This window comes from Manis pentadactyla, chromosome 7 (assembly GCF_030020395.1).
Source record: "Manis pentadactyla isolate mManPen7 chromosome 7, mManPen7.hap1, whole genome shotgun sequence".
In the NCBI taxonomy this organism is placed as follows: domain Eukaryota; kingdom Metazoa; phylum Chordata; class Mammalia; order Pholidota; family Manidae; genus Manis; species Manis pentadactyla.
In genome coordinates this window covers 144629586-144642071 of record NC_080025.1, presented here as the reverse complement: position 1 = coordinate 144642071, position 12486 = coordinate 144629586, and the positions used below count along the sequence as shown (strand labels likewise).

The window sequence follows — 12486 nt, the reverse complement described above, 5'->3', positions numbered from 1 at the left end:
CCTAGAGGTCACAGGATTTACTTTTGGACTCTCAGTCTATCCACTGATCTGTATGTCTGCCCTTATGCCAGTATTGCACGTTTTGATTACTGCAGCTTTGCAGGAACTTTTGAAATCGGATACTCAAGTCCTCCATGTTTGTTCTTTTTCAAAATTGTTTGGGTTTCAGGCCCCTTGCAATTCCATGTTATTTTTAGAATCAGCTTTGCCATCTTTTCAACGAAGGCCATGGGTATTCTGATAAGATCTGCACTGAATCTGTGCATTGCTTTGGGTAATACTGACATCCCAACAGGGTTCAGTCTTTTAATCCATGAACCAAGGATGTCTTACACTTCATAGGTTTGCTTTTATTCCAGTTTTGCAGTTTTCAGTGTTCAATCTTGCACCTCCTTGGTTAAATTTATTCCTACATATTTTATTTTGTGATGCTATTTGTAACTCTGGAGGGAATATATGTTCCCAGACCAGGGCAAATAACTTTTGAAGCTGAAATCAGTCAAAGGGAGAAATAAAGTGGGAGAAACCCGTTTATTGCCTACAAGCAGTCGTCTGCTTCTGCTTGCCCACGTCTCTCACGACCTGGATGCAAAAGGACCCCCACCACACCTCTCAATCACCTATTGATATGGAGATGTACAAAGGCCAGGCGAGAGATTCTGGAAATATTGCAATTTTACCCACACTATTGTATATGGAATTATTCTCTTAATTCTATTTTCAGACCATTCATTGCTAGTATACAGAAATACAACTGTTTTTGTGTGTTGATCATGTACCCTGCAACTTTGCTGAATTCATTTACTAGCTACAACAATATTCTGTATATTCCTTAGGACCTTCAAACAGTATTTAGTTTTTCAGTTCCAAGACTGAGTTTGTCACTGTGAATATCTACAGTTCTCGCCCTGCTTCTTTGAAAGGCAAATACAAAGTCCATTCAAAGCGGTAAGCCCAGTACTACTTCCTTATAAAAGTTAAACCAAAATGACTATGGACAAAATAGCTAGAAATGTCCATATTAATACTTTTAGAAATGTCTTAATGGTTGTTTGAAAAAGATTGGAAGGTGTATTTTACGAAAAGTGAAGTATTAGTTTGTTTCCTTGTATCATTAGAAAATCGTAAAGTCCTAGAAACTTATTTTATTTATTTGAAACTATAATAAGATGAAAAGAATCTGCTTAGCATTAAACATATTTTGTGGATCTTACAATCTCTCAAAATCTCTTACTATAATATATGCTTTTACTCCTAAGCTACTTATGATTTGATGCCTCTATAACAAGATCAAAGTTCTTTAAAAGTTTAAAGATAATCAAAATGGCTAATTTATCCCTTAAAATTCGCTGACACCAGTGTTCCAGAATTATAGTCTTCAAAAACATACACAGTAGATTCTTTCTTCCAAATATAAGACTATAAATTTTAAAGAAAAGTTTCTATTTTATACTGACAATACAGACTCCTACATTTAATAAATATATTCCAGCACCTTAATTCTCATACGTAGAAATGCTATTAGATATAAGTAAATCCAGATTATTTCTAAACCCAATGATTTATGTTGTTTTAATTAACGTTGCCTCTCAAAATACCTTATATGTAGTTGTTACCTTTCAACCATTTCTTTCTCTTATTGAATAATGCTAGCAATTAAAATCTTTCCCCACAGGTTCCACTTTCTTTCCAGCCACTTAATTTTTCTTACTAGTTTCTCCCAAGTTGTGATGAAATACTGAAATCAGAATTGGACAAATTAGAATGTGAACTCCCCAATGAGTCTGCAAAAATCATAAAACCTCAGCTAGTTCATGAATGAAATACATCAGTGGTGGGGAAAAATGACACATTTCTAATCCCCTGAGCAACACATAATTTAAAATATATCTAAACTTAAACTTTGAATGATTATTAGATACATGCTGCTAATAAAAAACAAATACACTTACCCAATTCAGAAGAGAATTTCATGTTGCCCTTTTCTAAATCTTGAACATGAATATCTATCATATCATCAATTTTGTTCACTTTGAACTGTGACTCTAATACTTGACTTGGACCTCGAGTAAAACGGGGATAGAATTTTTTGGGGAATGGTCCATGGGGCCCAGACCCCTTGACGGGCACATTCTTAAGTGGCTGAGTCACTTCACTGAAGTTGAAATAAACAAAAAGCAAAACTGTCCAGGTCGCAGATGTAAAAAGGCATCCATAACAGAAATATCGAACCGTGACACTGCCCATTATAGACCTAGCATAGCTGAAGGGCCATTTTCAGTTTCCTAGAAGAGAAGGAAAACATACATTAGACACTTCAGGACACTTGTAAATCATCCACCAAGTTCATACTCACTGTTTTCCAAACAACCAAGTAGCCCTTTTGACTTACTTAGGACCCCTAAGCATACCATTAACAAAGATTCAAATACAAAGTGATACATGGATAGCACTAAATAAAAAAATAAAACAATTTAACTACTGAATCCAGAGGCCAATGTGTCAGTCCTCAGAAAACCAATGGCAGCAGCAGAGCTGACTGACTCACCTGCCTGTGTTAATGGACACCCCTCAACCTTTGCTCTGGATTGGTTTCAGTTAGGTAATTTTTTTCCAGAAAGGTTCTAAATTTTCATGAGGAAAATACAAGTACTACACGTGTCATGATGGTATGTCTAAGGTCCCTTCCAACTGTAAAATTACAAGACTCTTGTAATCCAAAGATCCTAAAATCTGTTATTGAAAATGTGCAACCTGAAAAAAATAGTTCTACTTTCTAATCAAAGCTTAAAACCTGTCCTACTGCTTACTCTAGATTCCAGTTACATTTCAAATTTAAAACGTTCAAGTAATTCTGTTTTTCCTCTCCTTATGATGCCCTGTAAACAATATGGCATTGAATAGCAATTTTTTCCTAAGCTTTTTGATAATATCTAGCCTTCATTTAGACCTCACACAATTTCCTGAGGAATTCAGGAGCCCAACACAGATATAAAGTGTCACTGAACATTCGAGCAGAAAAACCCTGTATGAGTAATGTACATGAGGATGAAAGCTATAAAATACTTGTAATACATGCATTATTTATTTTTACAGTATGAAAGAATTTTTTTAAATATTACCACTCCCTACATACATACATTATTGTATGTGTGAATATGATTCAGCCATAAGAAGCAAACAAATCCTACCATTTGCAGCGACATGGATGGAGCTAGAGGGGTAGTGCTAGAGGATAGAGCTCAGTGAAATAAATCAGGCAGAGAAAGACAAGTACCAAATAATTTCACTCATTTCTGGAGTATAACAACATAGCAAAACTGAAGGAACAAAACAGCAGCAGACTCACAGACTCCAAGAAGAGACTAGTGGTCACCAAAGGGAAGGGGTGGAGAGGGAGGGAGAAGGGGATTAAGGGGCATTATGATTACCACACATAATGTAAGAGGGTCACAGGGAAGGCAGTACAGCATAGAAGACAAGTAAGACATCTTACTATGCTAATGGACAGTGACTACAATGGGGTGGGGGTGGGGACTTGATAATATTGGTGAATGTAATAACCACAATGTTGCTCATGTGATACCCTCATAAGATTGTGTATCAATGATAAATTAATAAAAAAAACATATTACCACTCCCCAAAATCAGGGCAAAGCGAACAGCAACAGTAAACCCCACTTCAAAAATTAAGACATTTTGCTCAATGTTGTGCCGTAACAGCTCAATTTCTTGACTGGCCAACCAAGAACTCTAAGTTATTTCACTATGTCTCAATCCAAAAGCTTAAAAAGAAAACAACAAAACCCAAACAAACAAAAACCCTTGCACTGTAATACCAGAGGGGCATCAGGAAAGACTGCAGCATAAAAGGGAAGTCAAGCGCCAATCAAAGAGCTGTCATGTCAGCTGTTAGTACTTTTTAAAGAAAGACTACTTAGAAGTGGAAGACAATGTTTTCTAAACTAGGTGAAATAGGGAGCCTATCAAGGCAAACGAAAAGATAAAAATGTTGCAATTTTGCAACTCTGCAACAAAAGTGTTCCAAAGAATACAGTGTAGAGGCAGTTAGGTGAAAAGTTAGGTTTTAAAACAGACTTTGTAACTGACACATTTCTTGGGGGTAAGCAAAAAACAAACAACAGAAACACTGATTCCTCAAAAGGCCATGAAATCCTGACGTTCAAGAATGTAACTGCACAGGCTGCTCGGATTCCACAAGGACTGTGCATCCAAGGAGCCAGCCCCTTCTTCAACTACACAAGGAGATTTCCATTCAGATTGTTCTCCCCAAAGCACTCCAGGCCTTCCCACAGCCGCCCTGACCTCCTTGGCCCTGAACACAGGGAAACCATACAAAAGGGATCAAGGGAGAAAGCCAGCCAATCCTCTTTCCAAGTACAGGAAGCCAGAGGACATTTCCATCAAGTAGCTCTGAACAGCAGGTGGACATTCTGTCATAAGGTTCACATTTTTTTTTATCCCAGATCTCACCAGCATTCTGGGCAATGTCCAGAATCCTTCAGAACATTAGCTTCAAAATTGCCTGATTCACATGATCCCCTCCGACTTCCACCCTTGTTCTACCTTAAGTAACCCTTGATTCCATCATCACCCAGAACTGATCTAATGGCCCAAGTCTTCAAGCGTCATTCTCTGACCGCAGCCCTGAGTCGCAGCTGTGCCATTCTCGCTAGTACTCCTCCTCTGCAATCTCACTGCAGGCCAAGGCCACACTCCACTTCTCCCTCCTCTTACAGCTTACATCTCTTAATGGCTTTACTTCTTTTCCTATCCAGTTTGGAACACAATGTTGGGTAATATTAGAAAGAGGTAAGTGCTGAGGAGAAAAAAATAAAGCAGGACAGAATGACATGATGTAGAAGTGGGTCAGTGGCTACAGAAGGCCTCACTGAGCAGGCAACACTTGAGTTAAGGTCTGAACAAAATTAAATAACATGGCAAGTGTGTGGGACAGAGCTGTCCATCAGAGGGCAGAGCAAAAGCTAAGGGGGTCAGACAGTTTGCACTGTATATAGACTGATCACAAGATAACTACATTAAAAACCAATCAAGGACAAAAAGATAACTAGAAAAGTCAGAAAATGTCTAAATGGAAATTAGATACCACTTAGAATTAAACAATGAAAATCCAGAGGGATACAGCAAAAGCCCAATTAATAGCCTTGCATGCTAGTATTAGAAACTACAGACCACAAACTATGAATTTAGAAAAACACAACTTAATAAACCCAACAGCTAGCAAACAAGAACATTGCCTGCAATTAATAAAAATGCAGGTGAAACAAGATAATAAAAGCCAAAAGTTGATTTAAAGATCAGTGAAATTAACAAAGCACTGGCAAGACTAATCAAGAAAAAAGAAACCACAAATAAACAACACTAAAAATGAAAAAGAGGGCATAAATATAGATGAAGATTAAAAATAGAAGCATGTCATGAATGTAAGTGAAATGGGTAAATTCCTAGAAAAATTAAAATGCACAACACTGACTAGGAGACTTGGATGACCTTGCAGTCTTTTGAAAATTAAACCAATACAGAACAATTTCTAGGTAGTTTACAAATGGGTTCTATCAAACATTTGAGGAACAGATGATTCTAGTCATATGACTGCCTCCAAAGAACAAAGAAAAAGGAAACATTGTCTACCTAACTTTCTAAGGCTATTATCACCCTGAAATCAAAACAAAGACTGTATATGGAATGAACATTAAAGACAATCTCAGATTTACAAAAATCTTTAAAATAAAAACATTAAAACCGACACCAACAATGTTTTCAAAAATGAATACACTATGAAAAGATGTATTTATTTCAGGAGTACTAGGTTGATTCAATATTTGAAAACCTATTACTATTATCCACTACCCTCAAAAATTAAAGGGGGAAAACATGATTTAATCAACAGCGATGAATTTACTAAAATGTAACACTCAATTCTTAGCAAACTAGGAATAGGAAAATCCTAACCTGACAAAGAGCATCTCCAAAAATCTTATACAGCAAAAATAATATTCAATGGTGAAACAATAAAATCATTTTCTTTTAAAAATAGGAACAAGGAAAACTACAATGAGGTATCACCTCACACCAGTAAGGATGGCTGCCATCCAAAAGACAAACAACAACAAATGTTGGCAAGGCTGTGGAGAAAGGGGAACCCTCCTACACTGCTGGAGGGAATGTAAGTTAGTTCAACCATTGTGGAAAGCAGTATGGAGGTACATCAAAATGCTCAAAACAGACTTACCATTTGACCCAGGAATTGCACTCCTAGGAATTTACCCTAAAAATGCAGCAATCAAGTATGAGAAAGATCAGTGCACCCCTATATTTATCGCAGCACTATTTACAATAGCTAAGAATTGGAAGCAACCTAAATGTCCATCCATAGATGAATGGATAAAGAAGATGTGGTACATATACACAATGGAATACTACTCAGCCATAAGAAAAGGGCAAATCCAACCATTTGCAGCAACATGGATGGAGCTGGAGGGTATTATGCTCAGTGAAATAAGCCAAGCGGAGAAAAAGAAATACCAAATGATTTCACTCATCTGTGGAATATAAGAACAAAGGAAAAACTGAAGGAACAAAACAGCAGCAGAATCACAGAACTCAAGAATGGACTAACAGGTACCAAAGGGAAAGGGACTGGGGAGGATGGGTGGGTAGGGAGGGATAAGGGGGGGAGAAGTAGGGGGGTATTAAGATTAGCATGCATGGGGGGTAGGAGAAAAGTGAGGGCTGTACAACACAGAGAAGGCAAGTAGGGATTGTACAACATTTTGCTATGCTGATGGACAGTGACTGTAAAGGGGTTTATAGGGGATACCTGGTATAGGGGAGAGCCTAGTAAACATAATATTCGTCATGTAAGTGTAGATTAGTGATACCAAGAAAAAAGAAAAAAAAGGGCAGTTCCTGTGTGGTGACCTCCAATGAGTTCTACACAAGGGTATAAAGGGCATATAAGAGTGTCGGCAAAGGGTCTGTTTGTGTTTATACAGAGGATCAAAGCCTAATTGGGCTACCCTGAAAATGAACTAAGAGACGATATGAAAAAGAACTTCCAATATCAGCACTCTCGGGAAGACTCATGCCAGAAGATGATCATCAAAAAACCCCAACAAAGATCCACGCACTGCAACAGCTGTAGATGCACTCATCCCACCAGTTCCTGGACTTGCCATGGGAATGAGGAAGGAGATATCTAAGCTGGCCTGTGCATACAGTAAAACAACAAATTTGGCTGGATCTATACTGTTGGAACTCAATCAAGAATTAGGAGAAGTGCAAATTGTAGCACTCCAAAATCTTACAACTACAGACTATTTACTGTTAAAAGAACATAAGGGATGTGAACATTCCCCAGGAATGGGTTGTTTTAATTTGTCTGATTTCTCTCAGACTGTTCAAGTTCAGTTGGACAATATCCACCATATCATAGATAAGTTTTCACAAATGCCTAAGGTGCCTAACTGGTTTCCTTGGTTTCACTGGAGATGGCTGGTAATTACAGGTATGCTTTGGTTATGTGACTGTACTCCTATTATGTTAATGTGTGTGCGCAATTTAAGTAGTAGCTTAAAACCTATACATGCTGAAGTTACTCTACAAGAAGATATGTCACAGAAATAATCAATCTTCCCATGTTTTCTTCCCCCTGCTACTTCTATAGCTCTTCTTCTTCCTTCCTAATTACAACCCTTAAATAGAATTCGTGCCTCATATCAAATTTACCGAGTATCATAATTCTTCCAAGTGGTAAAGATACCTCAAGACAAATGCTGGGCATAGAAGCTACAGGGCATAAATATGCAAAGAAATAAAAAGCTAACCATTTCAAACAATAAGGCTTCTCTCTCACTTACCAACTTCACATTTCCCTGTATGGCCCGGGAAGATGACTGGTTAGCCAGAGATGGGTAAGATTCCTCAAGGGAGGAACAACCTAAGACAGGCACAGTCACAGGGGGGCCATCAGGTGAGAAATTGGGGATCAACAGAGGTGAGGCTTAGAACCTCACCCCCCTGTTCTGAGAGAAATCTTCTGCATACGTGGATGTTTTATTGCCCTTGTCTAGCTTGGATTAACACATAGTCTACAGGCACACACCTGATCATCTACATTTGCTCTCTTACAACACTAAACTATGTTTTCTACCTTTATCTTGTATCTACCTACCACTTCAGCATTTTATTAAAAAAAATAATAATAAAGAGAGAAATGTGGTATCCACATATAAATCAAGTATAAAAATCAAATGAGTATTCATATTTGAACTGACCATTTATAGTTCATAATGCATGAGCAAAACCGAAGGTTTCTGTGATGGCTGCCCTTGTACTGTTCACCATGTAAGAACTTATTCACTATGTAAGAATTTGTTCTCCATGTAAGAACTTGTTTGTTATGCCTCAGAAGATTGGAGACTGACTAAAGTTAGGCTTGGGGTGGATTAATGATTGTGCATTGAGCATTGACTCCCCTATACAGAATTTTATTGTTGTTAACAACCATTTGATCAATAAATATGAGAGATGCCCTCACAAAAAAAAAAAAAAAAAAAAAAGTACACACTTCCAATGGTAAAATAAATAAGTAACCGGGATGTAATGTATAGCATAAGGAATATAGTCAAGATATTGTAACAGCTTGGTAGGGTGATAGCTGGAACCTAGAATTGTCATGTATATAAATGTTGAATCACTATGTTGTACACCTGAAACTAATGTAATGTAATACTGTGTGTCAACTACCCTTCAATAAAAAATAATTATTAAAAAAAAAAAAAAATAGGAACAAGGATGCCCACTTCACTACTCATACCACATTACCATAAATATATAAATATAATATGGAGACAATAATTCCAAAATACAGGAATCCCTGAAGTGTTTATTAAAAATACAGATTCCTGGGGGTCCATGCCAAATATGCTAACCAGAATTTGGAGAGTAAAGTTAAGGAATCTATAGCTTTAATAGGTCTCCTAGTTAATGCTGATGCATAGCCAGATTTGGTGAGATTACATTCTAATCCCATCCTGTCACACACTGGCTATGCAAGTTTGGAAAAATTACCATTTTTCCTTAGCCTCACTTTCATCAATTGTATTCCAAGTTAATACTGTCTATCTTACTGGATACTAGAATTAAATGAAATACTCAGAATTTTATGGGATAATGTATGTAAAGCATCAGGTTCAATGAGTAACACACAAAACAATTATTTGCTCTGGACCAAGATAATCTTCACAAACCTGTGGCTAGCTTTTGTTGTATGTTCACTGTATTCCCTTCCTTGCACAATAATGGCACATAGAGGATGCCAAAAAAGTTACAGAATGAAAAATACAGAAATTCAACAAATGCTTACTTTTTCCTCCTTATGAGGCCTAAATTTAATATTTAAAATGAATGGTATACACAACAATCTGTTTCTTACAATGACTTAGAAGTCCCAACATAATCTGGCATCACCTCTCTGACCTTATCTCCCACTACTTCCCTCCTCACTGATTTCATTCTAAACACAGGCCTCCTCATTATGAGTCACCGTATGTGTCAATCATACTCCCACTTAGGGGTACACATCAGTTCCTTCCTCTGCCTAGAATAGTTTTCATCCCAGCTAATTTCATCTCTGTTGAATCTTTCTCAAGTATCATCTTCCAAATAAGGTTAAATCTAGACTACCAAATTTAAATAGCAACTCAACCAAACACTAGCACTTCTGATCTTCCCTACTACACACAACTTACCACCTTCCTACATACTACATAATTACTTACTCATTATTACTTATTATTATTATTTATGGTGCATCTCCTCCCTGCTAGAATGAAAGCTTCATCAGAACCAGAGTTTCTGTCTGTCCTATTTTCTGTAGCATCCATGAACATGTAACAATGCCTGGCACATAGCAAACATTTAGTAAATATATATTGAAATTAATGAATAAATTACTCTAACATGGTTATCAATATGCCTGCAAAATGATGAGATTTCTTAACACATTAATCACTATCCTGCTTGAGCCAAGTAATACCTCAATGTTATGCATGGAGAACAATGACTATCTTGTTTTAACAACAGTATGAAAACTAAGTAGAATAGCCATTATTTATTATTAAAAAGGTACAAAAACAACATACTCTCACTGTCTAATTTCACAAGTTAAATAAAGGTCTTTGTGATAAAAACAGAAGACTATGTTCCGTTTTCTCCTCTGCATGGTCTTATTTAGGTTCCCACTTGGCTGCCAGGACCTAAGGGCAAAATGGAAAACTTCTTCCTAAAGTCCCCACCCACAGGACTGGGCCACCTCTGCCCATATTCTTCACAGAACACTCCCTGGCTCATCCTAACCACAACAACTCAACATCAAGAATCCTGCTTTCCTGAACTATAAAACACATTTTCCTCAAGCTATATGACAGTAATTCTTTAGAGAAGGTTTTTTTATGCAGTAAATCATTATACCAAATTAAGGAACCTATACAAATGAGAGAAATTTATAAAATCAGGTCACTTGTTATACATATTTAGCCATAACAATCTTTAGAAGCAACAAAAACACTTAGAAGCAACAAAAACACTATCAGATCTTAGGCCAAGAAGTTACTTAATACCAGAATATGAAGACAGTACAAAGCAATCCGATGCCTGTTGTTTAATATAGCAGGTTTTTAATTGCTTAAGAAATTAAAACATCCAAACAAAACCCAAAAACTGGTATTTTAATCTAATTTATGGTAACATGAATCCAACATCTATTCAATAAAGTCTTGTTGCTTTCTACTGTTGGCTGTTCTTCATATAGTCAATTACCAATGGCTTCAATATTCAAGATTGAAAGCCTTTAAAAGGAGAACCAGGTCAAATATTTGAGGTTAATACAAAACAACTAGTTAACAAATTATTTTAATCATAAACTTGAGTAGTTAATAATCCCAAAACTTCAGCAGTTAGATATCAACGTAATATGTTTTTCAAAAGTTAAATGAAGGGAAGGCTAACCAGCTGTGTACATGAATTTTCAGGGAGACAAGGCGGTACCGTTTTATACCGATCTCCACTCACGGTCTGGTAGCTGCTCAGGGAAAGGTGCCTTGTAAACTGAGGCAGGGTTTTGCTAGGAGGTCAGGAAGAACAATGGGAAAGGTAATGCAATGTTTTGATTAGAATGACGAACCACAAAGCTAAGCCAGGCAGAGTGGAGGATATGGACGAATGAAGCAGGATGAAAACTGTGGAAATAAGGTCAGAGGTCCTGGTGTGGCTGAATAATTGTTGCAGTTATGTTACCAGAAAAAGTAACTTGAAAAGAGTGAATGTTATGATTGGAAATGAGATGCCAACACTCAGATTTTGGAGAGGTACAGTTAATGACAGAAGAATCCTTTTAGGTACATGAACTGGAGATACCCAATAAACAATTGCCAATAATATAACTATTGCTATTCTTACTATAAGAAAACCCCTGAGGACAGGATTCATTTCCATTTTTATTAACCCACTATGTTTAGCACAGTGTCTAGGATTAACCATTAACAAAACTTGTTTGTAAAATTCCTGAAGTGCAATTCTGTTCCAGAGGAGGTTACAGGACATGGTTTAGGTTCTGTGCAATGTGAAGCTTAGAGAAGAGTATATGTGAGCAGACCACATCCTGGGTGAGACCAGGGACCCTGGGTTTAGACAGAGTAGGGTGAGGGCCCCCAGAAAAGGCAAGGCAAGATAGTTACAGTCAGAGCAATGTAACAATATGCAAGGAAACCCCCAACCAAAACTCCGGGTTAAACATTAAGCTCTAGAGTCATTCTTCAAGTGAAATCAGTTAATATTCCCCAGATAAAGGAAAGTAGCCCATGTCTTTTATTATGCTAATCACTTGTAATCATGTGTAAGATTCACTTTAGCATGCTAAAAGGCCCAAGCCTATGTGCTATTTATCCTCCTTTAGACTGATCAGGGGATTTGCAACCTGTGCAGTTAATAACAGCAAGCAAGCCCAGCCATAAACAACATAGTAAAAGTGAGAAAGATTCCATCTTAGATTGCCTTTTAAACTCTTTAGCAAACAGACAAAAACTGAGCCCACCCTGAGGGCAGGGCAGGCAGTCTTGACTGATGATTGATATGCTCTCAGACCAAAAAGCTATTATTCTGGGAAAGAAATCTGCAGTAAATTCCTTTTTTTTTAGGAGAGCAAGGTACAGGTTTTTTATTTAGAGAGAAAGTGAAAGGACAGAGCTCCTGGCTTACTCCAGGAGGAGACATGAGAGTCTGGGGTGGTGCGCTGTCTAGGGTTTTTTAATTTTTACTGAGGTATTATTAATATACACTCTCACGAAGGTTTCACATGAAAAAACAATGTGGTTACTACATTTACCCATATTATCAAGTACCCACCCATATCCCAATGCGGTCACTGTCCATCAGTGTAGTAAG

General features: G+C 37.2%; 1 protein-coding gene across 4 annotated transcripts in view; it reads right to left on the bottom strand.

Annotated features, from left to right (window-relative positions):
- GALNT11 (polypeptide N-acetylgalactosaminyltransferase 11) overlaps nt 1–12486 on the bottom strand; it is a 51759-nt gene that overhangs the window by 21785 nt on the left and 17488 nt on the right. For 3 of the 4 annotated variants that reach the window (XM_036899556.2, XM_036899555.2, XM_036899551.2), the window contains exon 2: nt 1953–2285. In XM_036899556.2, the coding sequence (XP_036755451.1) occupies nt 1953–2247 (295 nt within the window). In that variant the 5' untranslated portion in view covers nt 2248–2285. Of the gene's footprint in view, nt 1–1952; nt 2286–2392; nt 2516–12486 lie in introns of those variants that run through there. The other variant, XM_036899552.2, reaches the window with a different exon arrangement.